The following is a 21,426-nucleotide window of genomic DNA, read 5'->3' on the forward strand; positions in this document are numbered from 1 at the left end:
ATATAGCTCTCAATAAAAATTCTGCATTTGATATTCTATTCTATAACTGCTTTCATGGCTTTTGTCTTATAAGTACGCTTAGAGAAATTTTAATCATTCTTTTTGAACTTGAGATTCATATTTTAAATACATTAAAATAATTTTAATAAATTTTTAATTTTAAAATAGTTTTAGATTTACAGGAAAGTTGTGATGATAGTAGAGAAAATTCCAGTATACCCTACATGCAATTTCTTGTTATTAACATCTTACGTGGCTATGGTACATTTGTCACAATTAATGAAGTAATATTGATACATGACTATTGACTAAAGTCTCTACTTTATTTAGATTGCCTTAGTTTTTACCTGAAGTTTTTTTTCTGATCCATGATGTCATTACATTTAGTCATTGTGTCTCCTTAGGCTCCCGTTGGAGATAGATTTTTAAGGTCTCTAATTCCTAACATTCTTTTTTATTTGTAACTCCTTTTAGTCTGCTCTTTGTATGTGAAATTAATATGCAGTATGATAAATCATTGTAGTATAAATATACCCATTAACGAAACCACGTTAGTAAAAACAATATATAAGTTGAAAATATTCGTCTATAGAAGAATAGAAAATATTTCATGTCATGAGTGAAAAATGCTGAAAGTATGAAAATTTTATCAATACTAAATTAATTTATACTGTATGGCATAATGCAAAGGGACAGAGTTAATATAAATATTTTTAAATTGCTTATTAAAATAAGTTTATGTTTCAGATAAAAATTCAGTTAAAATCACCACTCCTTATGTAACAACTGATTCAGGTAAGGATCAACACCAGATGCTAAAATCATTGGATGAGAGGTTTTTGGGAAACAGGATATTTAGATGGTACCAAAGAATCACCCTCGAGTTTACTTAGTAATCATAAAAGGAAGAATATATCTCTTTCATAGAGAGAAACTGGCAGCTACCTCTTAACCAAGTGATCAAATTTAGCATGTCTAAGAGAAATCTTGACATTATATCTACTGATGGATGTATGAAGTTTATATCACCTATGACATTTTACTTGAATCTAGTCATGTCTCTAGACCCATTGTCCAGTTTACAGGAAACACAAGGAATAGAGAAAATGATCAGACAAATCCAGATTGTTGAACATTCTACCAGACAACTTTGTCTGGACTCTTGGAAAGTTAGTGCCATGAAAAAAAAGTGTAAATACTGTTTTAGATTAAGCATAATAATCAAATACAATGAATGAGCCTTGACTAGATCCTGGATTGAGGAGAAAAACAGGCAATAACAGGTTTTAAAAACACTTTTAGCTCAATTAAAGAAAACTGAATATGGAAGGAATATTAGATGACAGAGATTTTAAAAAAATTTTATTATTTATGTAGTTTTTTTTTTAAATTAGGAGATGCATGGATGCATGCTGAAGTACTTAAGGGTGAAGTATCATGATGTCTGCAACTTACCTTACTCTCAAATGTTCCGCAAAAATACACACTGTGTGTGTGTGTGTGTGTGTGTGTGTGTGTGTTATGTATGGGTGTGAAGTGGGGGAGAGAGATAGGAAGAATAAAGTCAATTAAAAATTGGTCAATCTGTCTAGTGGATGTTCATTGTGCTACTCCTTTTTTGTATGTATAAAGTATTTCACAATAAAAGCTGGGAAAAATTCAATTACTAAATTTAAAACAGAGGAAGCAAAGAGCTATTGTTTCTTGACTTACTACATGTGGAGATGCTTTGGTTATAAAATCCATTTATCTCCAGTCCTCATAAGAGTGTTGTATGGTGGTTATTATTACTATCACTTTCTATATGAGCAAAACTGCCTAAGTCACACAGCTGGCAAGTGATATAGATGAGACTTGAACCCAAATCCCAGCAATGTCAAAGCCTATGTTTGTTTCTCAAAGCATGCTGGTTTCCATCTTCACTTAGTATTTTGGACACTAATTTCTAATTCCAGAGTAATCAGTGACTTGGAACCTCATGTTCTCCCTGCATATCAAAATAAACTTAAAATAAACTGTTTTATGGACACTGTTGAAATTCTGATCTTTCATGCTTTCTTGTTCTCTCAGGAAAAATGGGAAAATGTCAATTTCATTACTAAATTCTGACTTCATGAGCATAATGGCAACATATATTTATGATAAAATTCAAACAAATGTGCCAGAAATAGCTATATACACACGCATTTCTACCTATCAGCATGTCATTTTAGACCTATCCACACCAAAAAGTGGAGATTTCATCAAATGATGCCACAGCAGTCAAATAGTATTAAATACATTGTAAAAAATTGTGGATTTGCCAGCATGTGGAGTTGAAAAGGACCTTGACATTTTTGTGTCTTGATACTCATCTGTAAAACAACAGGGCCACTACAAGAACAGAAGATTACAGACCAATATCACATGAGCACAGATGCAAAATCTTCCACAAAATATTAGCAAATTAAACCCAACAATGTATAAAAAGAATTATATACCACGACAAAGTGGGATTTATCCCAGTTATGCAATGCTGGTTAAACATTCGAAAATCAATTAATATAATCCATCACATCAACAGGCTAGAAAAGAAAAATCACATGATCATATCAATAGGTGTAGAAAAAGCATGTGACAAAATCCAACACCTATTCATGATAAAAACTCTCAGTAAACTAGGAATAGAGGAGAGCTTCCTCACCTTGATAAAGAATATCTATAAAAAAACTTACAGCTAACATCATACTTAATAGTGAGAAACTTGAAGCTTTCCCACCAAGATCAGGCACCAAGCAAGAATGTTCCTTCTCACCACTCCTTTCAACATCATACTGGAAGTTCTAGCTAATTCAATGAGACAAGAAAATGAAATAAAAGGCATACAGATTGAGAAGGAAGAAATAAAACTATCTTTGTTCACAGATGGCATGATTGTCTATGTAGAAAATCTGAAAAAATCAACATGAAAACTCCTGGAACTAATACATGATAAATAGCAAAGTTTCAGGACACAAGGCTAGTACACAGAAGTCAAATGCTTTCCTATATACCAGCAATGAACAAGTGGAATTTGAAATTAAAAACACAATATCACTTACATTAGCATCCAAAAAAATGAAATACTTGGGTATAAATCTAACAAAATATGTACAAGATCTATAAGAGGAAAACTACAAAACTGATGAATGAAATCAAAGAACTAAATAAATGGAGAGATATTCCATGTTCATGGATAGGAAGACTCGATATTGTTGAGATATCAATTCTTCCCAATTTGATCTATAGGTTCAATGCAATCCCAATCAAAATTCTAGCAAGTTATTTTGTAGATACTGACAAACTGATTCTAAAGTTTATATGGAGAGAAAAAGACCCAGAATAGCCAACACAATATTGAAGGAAAAGAAAACGTTGGAGGACTGACAGTACCCAACTTCAAGAGTTACTATAAAGCTACAGTAATCAAGAGAATGTGGTACTGGTGAAAGAATAGACAAATAGATCAATGGAACAGAATACAGAGCCCAGAAATAGACCCACATAAATATAGTCATGATGTTTGACAAAGGAGCAAAGGCAATACAGTGGAGCGAAGATAGTGTCTTCAACAAATGGTGCTGGAACAACTGGACATCCAGTGGCAGGGCATAGAGGCTAGAAACTAAAAGAACAGAATCAGGAGATTTAAAAATCTCTGTCCAATGAGATGTTTAGTTGGAGTTACACTTGAAACTGACTGGAATCAAACAGACTGTAAGCCTACTGAATTTTTGAAGGACCTGTATAGAAAAAAATAATTACTAGCCCACTTACAAGTTTGTTTAACCCCTGTTTAACTACTGAGTTTCCTAATCTGCACTAGCAAGAAGCAGGCTATGAAGCCTCCTCTTAACGCAAACCTTTGTGCCATGAAGAAAAAAGGACAAAGAAACACTTTCCAGAAAACAGAACCAAGGTTGCCAGATGAGTAAATCGACAAATGTATTCTACTGTCAATCTTTGCCATTCCTTCTGAGTGGGATTTGATAATTCCTGTGGATGATTGATGCTTTGTGTTTCCTATTCTCTCCTTTCAAAAAGAGAATCTTTATTTTGGTTATCCTGTTACTACTGTACCATTTCAATTGGATGTACTGGAGGCAGATAACTTGTCTTTAGGTTTACAGGTCACTATCATATGAAAAGCCACATGTGGATATAAGGGAGAAAACTACACATCACTCAAAGATCCTACATGTAGTAAATGGATGACATTTTAAGGTGAAATTTCTGGGGAGAGACTATGTTCTATATGCAAAATACGAGTGTGCATGGATATTTTGGTGGCCAAATCTGAGAAAAAGTTAAAATTAAGAGAGCCAGATTCTTTACCTTGGGTTTCTTCCATAGATTTTTTTCTTTTCCTGTCTGCTTATGTTTATTGAGCAAAGAGGAAAATATCCAAATAGCAAACCAGTATTTTAAAGAATTAAAAATAGGGAATTAGGCTGCGCCTAACCGTTTTTTCCCACTGGTAATTATTTAATATTATTAAGTGGATATTTCTTAATACTTTTGGCTCACCAGCCTTTAAACCTTCTTCCTATAGATGAGAAATAATGCATTCTTCAATTGCAGAAGCTAAAACTGTCAAGTGTCATTTTTCCACTCTGCCTGGCAATTACGGCATGAGCACATGGCCAAGGTTCTGCTGAGACACCACTGCCCCAAAATTTGAATCTGAAGCTACTGAAGTAAAGAAGCAGAGACACTACAGGCTCCCATTCTAACGAGCGTGGTGGCCACAGTACATAATTTCCTCGAGTAGTCCTACAGCAGTATGCAGTGATTCAACATCAATTTTGACACTGGTGTAAGCTGTGACATCTGTGCCAAGCAGCAGTGGTAGTTCGGTAGGGCTAGTTTTGCAGTATGGTTTGGGGCAACATTCCTAACTTCTAGCCCAGGATCTCCAGTCTTCCTAGAGATTCTGTGACCTATCCAATATCCCTTAGCAAGACCTTTTCTATCTAAATTGCTAGAATCGGTTTCTGTTGACTGCAGCTAGGCACCCTAAATGAAATATATTGCATATGCGTTTTATAATTTGTAATAGAAAAATACATTCCTCATTTATACGGAGCTAAGTATACCCAACTTCTAGGTGTAGCACAAAGAATACACGACGTTCAAGCACTCTTGTACCTGCAAGAATGGAAAGTTATGTAATCAATTTTGTCCCTTCCAGCTCTAATAGCTTCTTTCTATTCCATTGTATGATCACAGACACCAATCAGATACTTGTCCACTTATTCATTCACGTCCACTTATTCATTCACTATATATTTGCTAAGTACTTACTTGGTGTAAGGCACTGTGTGAGATAAATATATGCTACATTGGATCATATAATTCTTGATTATATGATTTTACAGTTTAGTAGGCGAGGTAAGATAGTAAATAAATAATGACAACCCAAGGCAATATATTCTAAGCACTATATGAGTGATATTAAGTTATCTAGAGCTGTGCTGTCCAATAGAACTTTGTGTGAATGATGGAAACGTTCTATAATTCTATACTGTCCAATAAGGTAGTCACTAGCCATGTGTAGCAACTGAGCACTTGAAATGTAGCTAATGTGACAGAGGAACTAATTTTTAATTTAATTTGATTTTAATTTCTTTAATTAAATAAAATTTAATTTAATTTGATTTAAATTTAAATAGTCATATGTGACTAGTGCTTCCGGCATTGGACAGCACAGATCTAGAGGTTCAGAAAAAAGGTAAAAATATTTTGAAATGGGATCACAGGGGAATAATAACCATAATAACACTAGTTCTTAACATCTCTCCAAGATAAGTATTATTATATACATTTCACATAAAAATGAGGAAACTAAAGCTCAAAGAAATTAAGTATCTTGCTGGTTTACACAACTAGGAAAACGTGGAGCTAATATCTCAAACCTAGGTCTAACTCCATGCCTGTTCACTTTTTCCTTTACCTACAGAAGCTTCTTTAGCTTCTGAAGGCTTCATAGAATAGATGGGATATGAGCTGAGCTTTGAAGGGCAATTAGACATGTCCGTACAGTGGTAGAGGAAAAATAGAAAGAAAGGCATGAACAAAAATTTGGAGGCAAAGAGCAAGAAGCCCTAGTTTTATTGAATCGCTAGGTTCCTAAAGGGGCTTGGAAGGCAGGGAAGCTAAATTGTATGTAAAAACGGGATTGTTAAAGACTTTGAATGTCAGGAGAAAAGGCTTTATTTAGTAGGAGATGGGAATCTACTGACATTTTTGGGGGAAGAGTAGTGTCAAGATCAAGATGACATTTAGAAGAATTGATACAGGAGCAATGAAGTTAGACTGGAGCGGGGAGATGCAGAAGGTGGAGAGAGCAGGTTGGGAGACTCTCAGATGATTTTAAAGGTGAGCTAATGTGGTCCCAAACTATCAAGGTGACAATGAGAATGGCAACAAAGAAATACAACTGAGAAAAGTTGGGAAGAAAGCATTTCCTTGGCAGAAGTTGCCAACTGGTGGCACACATTTGGTCAACATGTAAGTTTTGTTTGACCCAAATAAGGTTTACATTTTTTCATTTAGGTGCCAACATTTTAAAATGTAAAGATTTTAAGTAAACATCCGGATTTATAGCTTCGCTTAGGGAAAAAAGAAAAGTAAATTTGTCAACCCTGGGTTGATACTCAATTTGGCATCAATTAGCTAGAACTGAGCATTTACCATTCTTTTTGAATGGGTAAGCTTTCTCTAGCTTTTCAGAGTCCTTGCCTTTTCTCTTCATATTACATCTGGCCTAATTCACTGATGTATGTTACCTTCCCGGCCTCTGATTTATAGGAATAATGAGGGAACAACTGATCACTGAAATAGCTAGGATAATTTAGTAGGAGATGGGAATCTACTGACATTTTTGGGGGAAGAGTAGTGTCAAGATCAAGATGACATTTAGAAGAATTGATACAGGAGCAATGAAGTTAGACTGGAGCGGGGAGATGCAGAAGGTGGAGAGAGCAGGTTAGCTAAAATAAATGGTCCTTTCATTTTACTCTTATTAGGCAAAATCTAAATCTTAAGAAATGATACTTCAAAACTAAAATTGATACTATCATTTTTGTTAGCTTTTTCTTCAATTGTTCAAATAGTATTATATATACATAGCATTAAGAAAATCCCCTTCCTCTCCAATCAAACACCATTACAATATGAGGTAGAACAAATATGTAGAATGTTTGTCTGATGAATAATAAGGGCCTACTTAAGAACAGCAGAGAGTATTTTCATTAAACCATAGTTCTTGGCAGCAGTGGGATGCTGCCATTACAATTTTCTAGTGGGTTTCTTTTGTAAGTCATTATATACAAGTTGTCTCCATAGGGAAGCTGATCCCCATTACTAGTTTTGAATTTAGTGAACCTACTGAAGGATGAAAGCAAACTGGTGTTTAACTTGACTTTTGTATTCAAGTTTTAAATTACTTTAAGGGTAATGTTTGGACACAACAGTGAAAGATTCTGGATGTTAAATTAAAAAGGTAATATTTGATAAGTACTCTGAGTGGAACTGTTCTTTATTTTTTTTAGTCCAAATCTTTTCCTTCACCTTATCTGCCTAGAATGTAAATCTAATATAAAAATATTGTGCTATTGTTGAATATGGTATGGACTCATTTATGAAATGATTTGTTGTACGTAATCAATCATAATCTAGGAAAGGTGATATCCCCTAAGATAAGATACATATTTAGACTATAACTGTCTATCCATATCCTGCCCCTAATATTGGTGTTGTGAAGACGTGCAAAAACTATGACCACTGAATTTTAAACAGTCTAGATGACATATTACAATTTAAAAACAGTATAAATATAATGGATAGCAGTCACTTATACTAATATTCAGCTTGAAAAAAATAGTAGAACTATATACTGTTATTAGTAATAGACCCTTATTGGATACCTACTATGCTAGGCAAGATGTCTGTACTTAGGAGGATTACATTTAAGTCTATGGAGAATTTTTTATCCCAATGCAGCGTGGGCAAAGTACTAAGCTCCATTTTAACCAAGTGGGACTGCTTATTAAGAATTAAGTGTATTATTTACCATCACAAAGATTAGAATAAGACAATATCTTTTATACTCTTATCAGTTGCATGGCCTCTTAAAGAGCAGGCGAGAATTAAATAGGTCTTTCTATTGCAGTCTTTTAGTTCCTTTTCTGTTAATTCCTCACAGCTTCACTATTACATGTAAAGAGACTTTCCTCAGTTTTTCTGGTGATTTTTAAACTATTCTTAATTCTTAAATGGTTTTCCTGTAATTTAATTTTCAAGCTAGTAGCATGCAAAAGAAATTAAATGAGTTAATTTATTCAGTTAAATAGTATTAAGTTCTTTTCTGTACTATTGCCAAGCCATATTTTGACCAACAAAGGCAGGCCATAAAATCAAGCAAATCAAATTAATCACATATTATATGTACATAACTGAACAAGAATCACTAGCCCAGAACCACAGGTAACATTTAGATAGCCTCTGAGAAACCGGGTCTACCAAGTATTAGGAAATGTGCCATTTTTCTACATTATAAGACTATAACCATTTGCCCTTGAATCTATGGGTGGGAAGTTGTGGGGTTGCTTCTACCAAGAACGGTAACTTTTCTTTGAAATGGTTCCTTCTTTCTTAGAATTACCCGTAATGTTTAAAAATTATACAAACAGTAATATCTACATTAGAGAGATAGACTCAATGTTGGGGCCAAGTAGTTTACATAGTGAAGGTAATACTTATCTCATAGGGTTCAACGATAAAATAAATAAACATAATTTATAAACTGTTAAATAACATGTCAGGTACTATCGTCACTACTTTTACTTTAAACAGAAAAACCACTCAGAGATTTGGAGAACACTTATCTAGAATATAACCAGGGACAAGGAAACAAAAAATAAAATAAAGGGGCCAGCCCCGTGGCATAGTGGTTAAGTTTGATGCACTCTGTTTTGGTGGCCCAGGTTCACAGGTTCAGATCCCAGGCGCTGACCTACACCACTCGTCAACCATGCTGTGGCAGCAAACGCACATACAAAATGAAGGAAGACTGGCACAGATGTGGGCTAATCTTCCACAAGCCAAAAAAAAGGAAGATTGGCAACAGATGTTAGCTCAGAGTGACTCTTCCTCAGCAAAAAAATAAGTAAATAAAATAAGATTAAAATAAAATAAAATAAATAAAACAAAATAAAATAAAATAAAAAAGAACTGCAAGCATACGAAAAAGACACTACAAAGGCCAGTCAACAATCTAAACTTATTTTGCTTCTAGGAATGCCCTTTTCATCCTTACTGAAGTCAGCCCCAGTGAGATTTACAATCTGTGGCCAAGCTGTTTAACTTCTCTAAGTCTCAGTCTTTGCATGTGTAAAATGATGAAAATAATAACTTCCTTGAAGAATTATTGTGAAATTAAAGGAATGTGGCACATAGAAGGTGCTCAATAAATGGTAATTATTATTATTATAGTTGGTTTTCAAGACTATAGCATATTACAAGAAAACGCAGTACAGTAGTGAAGAAACAATACATAGAATAGTTAGGATTATAAACTCCAGAACCAGATTATGGGTTTGGATCCCAGCTCTACCACTTACTAGCTGTGGACTCTGGGCAGATTGTTTTCAAAGGTGTGTGGGAGGCCTCTGATACCAGGTCGTGAGAGACTGAGAACTACTGCTGACACCTGAATCCATGTTTAACCCTCACTTTTTCAGGACACCCTTCTCTAACCCCTAAATTAGGTTTTCTTATATCTCTTATTGCACTCTGTACTTCACCTTCCTAACACTTGTCCCAGTTATAATTACATAGTTATTTATATTAATGTCTATCTATCTCCATTAAACTGTAAGCTCTAAGAGGGTAGGGAGCTATATACCACTGTAATTGAGAGACTACCATAGCAACTAACACATCAAATAGCCTCAATGAATATTTTTGAATGAATGAATGAAAACAATATAGGCTCTCCAAAGGCTTGGTGCTTCTTGTGTAGAATGGTCATGTCTGGATACGCTGTATAAGAATGAAATGAGAAGATGGTACCAGAAGACAATATATTTGAGATTATTTAGTTATTGCACTGCTTCTGAAAAGACACACACAAAAAAGTTTAGCTTTAAAATCAGACTAGCTTACTGAACTGATTTAGTCAAATCACACTGGTTAGTAGACCACTGTCCTCTTAAGACAAGTTGTTCTCAACTAGTGTGAAAATTATATGTTGCGATGGATTCACTTTTCTTCATAAATTAGAATGGTTTCACAGTTATGACTATAAACGTATTCCAGAGTAAGCTCATGAGAGTATGTTATCCACATGAACTTCATGTGCCCTGTGTGGGTGTCTCAAGAACAACAAAAAAAATTGTGGAGAAACACTGCTCTAGGCCAGTGATTTTTAACAGTTACAACTCTGTAGGGTATGTTGAAATAGCCTCAAAAATCTCAGGACTTTCAAGGTGGTAGGAGTACTGCAAAAACCAAGAAGAAAGTTAGGAATTTTTCTCTTGGCTATAAAATGACCATAATCCAGTGGAAAGACCTCTCATTAATGGGGAGTGCCTCCTCTCTAGTTAGTAGCAGAGAACTATATGTTTCACTTTAAAAACGCTGGCTTCCTCATGGAACACTTTGTTTTGGCAACTTGAGAAGCCATATTACGGGACAGAAATCTGTTCCAATTTCCCATGTGTAGGAATTTCCTTTGGGACTAGTCTGTATAAGCCAAGGTTAAGCAAATGTACTTTAAATTTTGAAAATTTTCACATTTATAGAAGGTTTTCTTGCCTCAAAAAGGCGTTTAGGATGGTATTTTGTAAATCCAACAATTTTAGTTACAACTTAAGAATGATGATAGTTTATTTGAAGCAAACCCAAGACTAAAAATTTGGCGTAAAATTAAAAATTGAGAAATAAATCTACAATAATGTTGTTTTATTTAATATATTTTCAGTTTGAGAAAACTGAAACTGGGTTTGAGTTCTAGCTTCACCACTTACCAGGTCAGAGTATAATAATCTAGTATAGCCTGGAGATGAGCGCATGGGTTGTGCTGTGGACTGCCTGGGTCCATATGCTAACTCTATTACCTACTATCTGGGTGACCCTGGGCAAGTTTCTGAACCTCTCTCTGCCTTAGTTTCCTCATTCGTAAATGGGGATAATAAAAGTACTGCCTCATAAAGTTGTTGTGGGCCTAAAAGAGCAAATACATGTCAAGTTCTTAGAACAGTGCCTGGCTAATATTAAATACTGAAAATTTTACCTACAATTATGATCATTCATTTACCCAATTTGATTTGCTAATTTCTTGACTTGTTTACATTTCCTGAGGTTTTAAACATTTAATTATAGAAAACAAGTGAAATGTAAATGTACAAACAAGAACAGCAAAGGATTAGTATAAAAATGAAAAGTCCTGTTTATATAGGGAAGTACCCTACTATTAAACCTCTGTATTGATCTATAGAAAACTGCTACTGTAACAATAAGCTAGAAGAAATCTGGATTGTTCTAACTAGAGAATTACTCTGAAGAGCACTTTCCAGACATATGATTAATCCTCCATCTTCCACCTCCCTAACCCCCACCAGGAAATATTGGCAAAAAATTTATTTCAACCTGTTCTTAGAGCAGGTACTAAATCAGGGCTTACTACAGATTTCCTAGTAAGAGGTCATTGATTGTTATGGAATAAAAGCAAAACAATCCTACTACATACAAGAATAAAGTTAACATGACGATAACTAACCTACTCTGGATATACATCTAAAGATGAACACAGTTTGCAACTAGCATATCAATAAATTAATAAACAGTATTTCAAGTGTTGGGATGCTATTAATTAGCAGTCAATTCTTTGATTTACAAATTATATTTTCAGTGTTAGTTGTTAAATCTTATAGGAAAGTTCCTCATAAAGAAAACATATACTCTGTTATTCCAAACTTTATGAAGGATTTGAAACCACTTGGCGAAAAGTTTAAAACAGTGAATCCCCTTCCCTGTTTTTCTCGTTAGCTTAATTACAATGGCATCACTCAAACACCAAGATAGACAAGCAATAGTCTGATTTATAGTATTGTGCCCTGTGAACAAGGTTCCAAGTGTCCACAGCACAAACCCGCCTTTAGTACTGTCAATCCTCAACCTGTCTCTCCATTGTCACCTCTTCCCTTCATCCAGATCTTGACTTTTTACAGGCTGAGATTTCTGTTTCAAAGTTTTGCTGCTATTTTCCCTTTAATTTTTCAGTATTTCTGTCCTCGAGGCCAAAATGCTCATACTGAGACTGCGGGAGTAAACAAAAACAAATAGAGTGGGGTGCACCGAACAGGCGCCGCCTTGCCTCCCACCCGTCTACATGCTCATTCAGCTTCCAAGCACTTGACAATTCAACTTCACTAGGAGAGCCGTTTCCCAAGTCAGCGCCTATGGAGCTCTCCAAATAACCAATAAACAGAAGTTCTCCTTGGCTCCGCTGGCGCGCTCTGGGGTCTCTCGCCCCCAGCAGAGTCCGGAGGTGGTAGGGACACTGCTACTTGGAGTTCTCTTTCCCCCCGCCAACCCTCCAACCACCGACTTTCCGAGATGCGAGACGTAAACAGAAACGCCAACTACAGACAGTCTCACCTCCTTCTTCCTCCTCCAGGGAGTTCATGCAGGGAAAGTAGCCGGCCAGTGCCTCGAAGGAGGCGGAGAGGCTGCTCCGGCTCTGGGAGCGCTGCATGGAGCGTCCCGCAGCGCCGGCGCCCCCCAAGCCCTGCCGGCCCATCTTGGACGAAGACCCGCTTTTTCCGCGGTACAAGATACGAGGCGTCTTGGCGGCTGGGGCGCGGCGACCGCAGCGCTTCGGGGGCCGAGATGGTGCCGCGGGACCCTCGGGTTCTGGCCCCTGCCCCCCTGACCCGCCCCGGACCAGCCGTGGCTTTCCTGGCCGCCGAGAACTCCACTTTGTTGGGGAGGGGCCAGGAGGAAGGGTTCGAGGCAGCGGCTGGCAGAGACGCGGCTGCTCGCAGTCCAAGTCCGAGGTCTCTGAAGGAGGGAGCTGAGGATCCCGGAGACTGTGGCTGCTCGAGTCTCGCCGCCCTCCCCTCGCAGGAAGATGCTGCTGCCGCTGCCGCCGCTGTGGTCCCCGCCAATCAGCAGTCGGAGAGGGAGGCGGCGGCGGCCGCTGCACCTCGGCGGGCTGACAGCGCCTGAGTGCACCCCTCAGGTTCTGGGCAACTCTAACCCAGAGTAGCTCCTGCTAGTCCCCCCGCTGCCCCCCAGCCCCCACTATGTGGTTAAGGCCAGAGAATGGTGATTAATTAGATGCAATACATTAGGCATCGCAGATGGGTAATATATCAGGCAAATTTTGGGTACTCACTTTCCCTTTCCTCAGCTTCGCCTAAATTTGTTAACACTCCTCAAGGATAGACAAGAAATATTGAAATTTTCTCCAAATCATAACACAAAGACTCCTCAATTTTTAACAGGTTCCACGAAAGCCTAGAATTAAAGCTTTCTCTTTTACTTTCTTTCTTTATCAAAAAGCTAAAAAGTTAAGAGAGGGAAAAAAAAGGCTAAAAAAAATCAAGAGCCTAAAAACCACCAACACCAAAAAAGTACTATGATGTTTAGCGTCTTTGCTTTAATTTCAGGAATTTTTAATGTTGTCTTTCTCCACATTAAATAATCTGCTACCTATTGTTGCTAAGAATGACAATAAACACTTTAAGGTTTTAACATCTAAATAAAAGGTAACATCCTCTTAACATAAATTTGAAAGCAACACAGACATACTAGAAACAAAACAGTTTATAAGTGAAATAACACATAGCATTCCACAAACTGCAAATCTCTATCCTGAACACAAAGCAACCATAATTCCATTTTAATAGAGTCAGAAGACTGCCCCACTTTTTGTAACCTTAGAGAAGCCACTCAATCTCTCAGTTTCCCTATCTAGGCGGGTGGGAAGGTAGGGTACAATGATTCCAGTCCTAACCATGTCACAGCTTGATTGTTGGGTATGTGTAACAGGGGATTTCAAAAATGTTTTGTAAAATGTAAATTATACAATCTAAAATGGTACTTTCATACAATAAATATTTCCTGAGTATATATGCACAAGTTCTTTGCTTGATGTTCTGGGAGATTCAAACATTCATTCGATTATTATTAATTGAGCTCCTAGTATATGCCAGGTACCTTTGTAAACATTTAGGACACAATAGTGATCAAAGCAGATAGAAATCCCTACTCTTCCAGAGCTTACATTCTAGTAGGGGGAGAGAGACACAATAAATCAGTAAATTATATAGTGTTAAAAGGGGGATAAATGCAAATGGAAAAAAATAAAGTTAAGGAGTATAGGAGAGTCTGCAACTTAAAAAAGGGCGTCAGAGTGGGCCTCATTGACAAGGTGACATTTGAACAGAGATTTGAAGAAGATGAGGAAGTTTGCCATTCAGATATGTGAGGAAGAGAGTAAGGCTGAGGCAGAGAACCTCCAGGGCAAAGGCTCTAAAGCGTGATGTCCTGGTTTGTCCATGGAACAGCAAAGAGGCCACGGTAGCTGGAGTGGAGTGAGTGAGTGGAAAGGAAAGTGCCAGAGAGATGAGGCAGAGAAGGGGACAGATCACACAGGGCCTTCTAGGTAGGTTAACGACTTTGCCCATTGGACATCACAATTTAGAAGGTACAAAAAATGCATTCAAGTAATAATCCTTTCAAATCTTTCTAAAAATTAGGAAACTTTCAGTACAAATAAGAGTGCCATGACATAGTAACAACTTTTAGTTGCTTAGACTTAGGATCATCCAGGTTTCTTTCTTCTGTTTTTCTGATAGGCTTTTGTCCTTTCTCATTAATATTCCTCCAACTCTCTCTTAGTTCAATTTCCTGTTCATTATTCACCTTCCTAAAATATCAGCATTTCAATAGAACACTGTTAAAACCAGGACCTCTATGAGCACTTTTTCATACCATATTGCTTTTATTCAGAGAATGGAAACTTTTTTATTAAATGAAATTTTCACTATAAGAATAAAGAGAATCACAGAATTTTGGAAACTGAAAGGACTATTGAAAGTCATCTACTGTTTTTTTTAAACTATGTGTCACAAATTTTTAGTGAGTCATGAAAATAACTTATTAGGTTTTTTGTGTGTGTGTGTGAGGAAGATCAGCCCTGAGCTAACATCTGCCAATCCTCCTCTTTTTGCTGAGGAAGACTGGCCCTGGGCTAACATCATGCCCATCTTCCTCCACTTTATGTGGGACGCCGCCACAGCATGGCTGTGCGTCAGTGCACGCCCAGGATCCGAACTGTCGAACCCAGGGCCACCGCAGCGCGCACTTAACCGCTTGCGCCACCGGGCCGGCCCCAACTTATTAGGTTTTGATCAGTATTCTAAAAAATAAAATGAAATAAATATCACAGTGTAGCCATGTAGTTATTGCATCAATTGCAATATTATTTCATGAATATGTTTGTGTGTGTGTGAATGTGTATGTCTGTGCACGCATGTGTGTACTGAGTCATGATAAAGAGAAAAGTATCAAGGAAGAGGGATTGAGTAGAGAAATTCTAGGAAAATACATTGGCCAGGGGTGGAAATCTTTTATTTTGGCATCCGGGTGATACCAGCTGAAGGTTGACAAGAGGGAAGCCACTGTAGAAAAGAAACCCTATTGTAACTTTGAATGACCTCTGACAAACTAACCCAGCTGGATATGCACCCTCCAGGAGATCTCAGCCCTCTGTGGATATTACAACCCCTGCTTGTGCATGTACCTCCCAGCTGCGATAAGATGATAAATTTGTTCTTTTGAGTTCCTTAGGAATGTGATGACCCCCGAACAGAGAGCCTATGCTGATAGCCATCATCAATGAAAACTGAAAGATCTGGTGTGGCAACTCCCAGTCTGTAACACCAGAAGGTCAACACTCCTAACTCCCTCCCCTCTAACCCACCGGCCTATATAACTGGTGTAAGATTTTGTGCCCCCTTAAGATGGTTCTTTTGGACATGAGTCGGCCATCTTCCTTCTTGCTAGCAAGCTGTAATAAAAAGTCCTTTTTCTCCTACTACCTTGCCTCTTGACTATTGGCATGTCTTGCGGTGGGCAGATGAACCCCCTTTTGGGCAGTAACACAGGGATATCATAATGATAGTTGAAAGTCACTTTGGAAGGGAATATCTTGGGTTTCTACTAGTGATTGCATGAGGACAGGGAATCTAAGAACTGAATCATGCCTGAGTTGCTTGGGCCCTGCCTTATCTGTGTTAATGACCTGGCTTTATGCACCAAGAAAGAGGTTAGTGTGGAATAGTCCAGATGCATCTATTTCTACATGAGTATCATTTCTCTCTTGCAGTTTCAGAACAAGGTTGTCCTGGGAAGCTTTTTGATATTTTTTCCTACAGTTAGGATCTTGGAGATATAGATAAGTGATAAAGAATAGCACAGGAGGAGTAGGGAGACCTAAAGAAGAAAAAAGAAAAACACCTTACTTCAGGGAAGAAAGCTTTAAGGAAAAAGAAGAGTGTTGGCCCACAGGTATCAGAGAGACAAACCACAATAATAGCCAGAGACCTCTAGTCTTGAATGATAACTTGTGGAATATACTGAACTTATGGAGAAAATTTACAATTCTACTTTTTTTTGTCCTATACTCAATTGTTTTCTCATGTATAATAAATATTATATAAATAATATTTCTGGTTTATATATTTTTAACAAGTTGATTTGTTATTCCTTATTCCATTCTGATATAAGTACTACCACCCCCAAATGAATTTAAAAATTTACATAAAAAATAAACTACTGATCAAAGATTGGAAATGTCATTCTTCCATACCAGAAGATACATTCAAATGGCTTTGGATATAGTTCTCAAATGATGGACCACTATATGTATTCATTATATAAAACTAAGTGTAATTCCTGAGTCATTATAATCCAGTATTCAAATTATTTATAACTTTTTGTGTGTGTGTATGTGAGGAAGACTGGTTCTGAGCTAATGTCTGTTGCCAATCTTTCCTCTTTTTGCTGAGAAAGATTGACCCTGAGGTAACATCCGTGCCGATCCTGCTCTATTTTGCTTGTGGGATGCCGCCACAGCATGGCTTGATGAGCCGTGCGTATGTTCGCACCCAGGATCCGAACCCGCGAACCCTGGGCCATTGAAGCAGAGCGAGTGAACTTAACCACTCTGCCACTGGCCAGCCCCTATAACTTTCTTATTCATCCAAAGATAATCAGATATTGCAATACTCTCATAGCATTCTATTTGATGAATATGAAACATATCACACTAATTAAGCCACTTAATTCTTACCTCAACCCTGAGAGTGTCATCATTATTTCTTCTTTATAGATGAGTTAATAAAACTCAATAATATTAAGTGACTTGTTTAATTAGAAAGTGGCAGAGCAGGACTCAAAATCAGATTTCCAGTTCAGTGCCCTGTATACTATATGACACGTGTCTCACACCATATACACAAAATATAGATGATAGATATAATATGAACTGTACAGTAAATTATTTGGGTCAAAATAAACTAAATATTGAAAATAAGTCTTTAAAATCATAATGTTTATTCTAACTACATATCAATGTTAAATCTATATTTGCCTTTTTTATCAAAACATATCAATATTACATAGCCATATAGGTATTTCAGTCCATCCATTCTAACAGGGCTAGAAGGTTACATGTCATTTATGTATCAATTTTTGTAATAGTTTCTCAAAAAAAATGATCAAAATTTTAAAGTACGTTAAATTAGTTTATTCTTGAAATAGAGGCTTGGTCACTTAAGTGAATACATAAAAAGGTTACTATGCGTAGGAATTGTATAGTGTCTAGACCACGGATTAGTTTGATCAGGAACACAGTCACGCCTTTGGCAGCCTTGCCCTTTTCTATGCTAGAAATGACGTAAGTGATGATGATAAGAATGCAAACTACTAACAAAGGGAAGGGAAGAGAAAGTAAGTCCCTCTGCTAAGTAGTGAAAAAAAAACAAGCAGTAAGGCCCAGAGGTGGATATACTAAAAAGAAACAGAAAAAGGACTCTTCTTGCTACTCTGTCACTATTTAGCGTTTTCCAGGCAATCCAGAAATGGCTGGTTGCTGGAAGAGATAGGAATTGCTCATGATAGGTTATAGAGCTGTGATTCAGGCTGAACTAACATCTTTCCTCTTGATATACATTTGCTTTTGGTAATATGGGGATTCATCTCTACCTCAGTCTTCACAATTGATGTCAATTACCTTTGCCACTTTGGACCATTCTTCTCTACAGGAAATAATTATATGCTAAATAGAAATATTTGTGGATATATTTTGGTTTGTTTTATTCAAACCCAACTCTCAGAATCCTAAAATAAATATATATATTTTGCTGTAACAAAATATCTTTGCATCTAAGTCATGAGAGAGAAAATCCACATAGTCAACATTTTTATACTGACTTCAAATTGCCAAAAGTATTTAATAGTCTTGGGCAATTATCCTTGGCTTGAATATGAAATCCAAAATACATAATTTTTTCTCCCATCCCCAAGTTAATGTCAATATGGTACAAATAAATTATAAGCTTTTATGATTTCAGTTTTCAAAGTATTTTTGGTGTTTACTCAGCAGATTTTGAAAGTGAATACCAGCAGTTAAACTTTAGTACTTTGTCAATCCAAAACTTTCACAAAGGTTGATGAAATCAAAAGATGTTTTGGGTATGAGAAGATAAAAAAGAAATATTAAATGATCAGCATTTTCATTATTTCTGTAATAAGATTTACGATAATATTTGTATTTATCTTAGAAAATGTTCATGGATGTAAGCAAATTAATTTATTGATTAGGCTAAAAAATAGTGATAAAATTTAACTGAGGAATGAAGGGAAAAAACTCTCAAGATCAAAGTTATGAGTCATAAAATCAGAATAGCTAGACAATACAGAGAAAGAACAAATATTTGGACTCTAATACTAATCATGGCCCTTACGTATAATAATAATGATGATAATAGCTAATGTCATGTTCTTCATATACATTACTTCATTTAATCTTCATAAACACTCTATAAGGTAGCTATTCTCATTTTTATCATTTGACAGACAAGAAAAGTGATGCATATTCATTCAATAAATATATGTCGAGTGCCTACCCCATGCCAGGCACTATTCTAGTCACTAGGGATACAGCAGTGAAGAAAAATGGACAAAGACCTCTACCCGCATGGAGCTCACACTCTAGTGGAATAATCTAACACTTATACTCCACTTACTATATGCCAGGACTTTTTCTAAACAACTTTACATGCCAGCACATTAACTCATATAATAAATATACAACCCTATCATGGAGATATTATTACTAATATTTCTTTATATAGATGAGAAAACTGAGGCACACTGCGGGTAAGTCTCCTGCCCAAGGTTGCATAGGTTATTAAGAAACGAAACCAGGATTTGAGCCCAAGATGTTTGACGTACAGTGTTGTAAAGTCATTCGTCCATTGTCATAAGTAGCAAACCCAGGATCCAAATCCGAGCTTTGTGACTCTATAATCTGTACTCTTAACTGCTAAGTGACACTGCTTAAGAGAACCCACTGAAATCAACAATGAGACAACGGGACTACCAATAACAACTGTTTTTTCCATCCGTAACAAAGAACTTTAGCACAGTAGTTCTGTTTTATTATATGGCATATTTAGGTAAATCTTCGTTTAGCTATCACCAGGAATCAAAAATTCTTACTAAATGTCTTCAAGAAGTTTTAGGAATCAGTGTACAGGTATTACTTCAGACAGAACCACATGAACTCAGCCTCTAGAGAAAACAGGAAATATAGATTCATTAGATTTGTTATTTATTGGTATTTGGCCACCCCTGAAAGTATATTTCCCAAAATGAAATGGAGTCAAAAATACTCCAAACGTTTTGGATAAATAACACCAAAATTTAGAAAAAGAATGTTCATACCTTCTATATATCATCTATACAAGTTTTGAAACAGTAATGTGAAATACACTTTCAAAGAAAAACAAAAATATTCATATAAAAAGGAAACACTTTATTTCACTAAGATTAAGCATGATCCAATGATAAGTAAAGATCCATAGGTAGACTAGAAAGAGTGACATTTAGAGAAACTTGTTTAGGACCAGGGAAAAGAGAGGTGCATGAAATACCACTATGTTTAAATCATTCAGATAGTTTTCTTTCTAATGTATGATGGCCTTCACACTTTCCTTCATTTCCTCACTCATTCAGATATTCATTGAGCACCATATGTAAGACCCTTTTCTAGAATCTTTGTGTAAGATACATACAAAAGATGAGTTTGGCTCTCAAGGAGCTCAAATTCTGGCGGTAGAGAGTAGGAGGATAACAGATAAGAAAAGCAAATAAATGCAATATAGTGGAGTAAGTAGTATATTTGTGATAGGTTCTAAGCACTCTGGTGACATAAAATAAAAAGTGACCAACTCTACTTAGATGGGTCAAAGAAGGCTTCACAGAAGAAGTGATACCTGAGCTGCATCTTGAAGGCTGTTTGGTAAGCAAAAAGCATGGGTGAAAGAGACTGAACACAGAAGTCTCCCTATCCTGACCATAATAACTACTAAACATGCCTCTTTTTGATCTTTGGACATGACTAAGGGTTGGGGCTCGTCATGAGGGCCTCTCCTTTTCCCAGACCTTTAGGGCAGTAGTAGTGGCAAAGATAGTTTCCAAGTCTGAGAAACTCCCTGCTCCAGTATTCTGTTCCAGTATTCCAATCAATGCTCTGGCTTTGTGATAAATTTATACAAAGTCTTCATAGTGATGTTAGAAGAACGTTCTCAAACGTTTGAGAGAAAAGAAGAAACATTTCTTCTATTATAATTCCCTTGGAATTCTAGATGAACATCACCTGGCAACTTCTCATATCATTATGAGATCAACAGCATCTTAAGATTTTGCGAGTGTAAACATTCTGCATAAATATGCAGCAAGATCTAAAAAGTTTAAGTTTCAGCCACCAGTGCCAAAAACTACACAGTATTTATATGAAGTGTGTGCATTTAAACTGCCTTATTCATTCATTGTCAGTTTATTCATTCACTACTCATTTACTCATTATTCATTTATTCCTTACTCACAGTGTGATGAGAATAATATTAGATATGCATGGAAAATAGAGGGATTCCCTTAATCACAAGTAAGTCTAGTTCCTACTTGTTCCTGTTCCTTCTTTTTCTTTACTTGCTAAGCTTCATGTATTCCCTTCAACATCCCGGCAGTAAAGACTTTCTATGATTACCGTTTTGTTTAACTGAATCACATATGGTTGGATATAATTATACATTGTTTATACTGCTTTAT

The 21,426-nt window shown here is 36.5% G+C and overlaps 1 protein-coding gene across 9 annotated transcripts in view; it reads right to left on the minus strand.

Annotated features, from left to right (window-relative positions):
• The window catches only part of RIMS2 (regulating synaptic membrane exocytosis 2), a 617,446-nt gene that overhangs the window by 17,144 nt on the left and 578,876 nt on the right, over positions 1–21,426 (minus strand). Inside the window, exon 1 of one of the 9 annotated variants that reach the window (XM_014788105.2) lies at positions 12,682–12,878. The exons of the other annotated variants lie outside the window; for them this stretch is intronic. Within the exon in view, the coding sequence (XP_014643591.1) occupies positions 12,682–12,823 (142 nt within the window). The 5' untranslated portion in view covers positions 12,824–12,878. Of the gene's footprint in view, positions 1–12,681; positions 12,879–21,426 lie in introns of those variants that run through there. 9 annotated transcript variants of the gene reach the window in all.

This window comes from Ceratotherium simum, chromosome 23 (assembly GCF_057802395.1).
Source record: "Ceratotherium simum simum isolate JZ-2026a chromosome 23, ASM5780239v1, whole genome shotgun sequence".
In the NCBI taxonomy this organism is placed as follows: domain Eukaryota; kingdom Metazoa; phylum Chordata; class Mammalia; order Perissodactyla; family Rhinocerotidae; genus Ceratotherium; species Ceratotherium simum.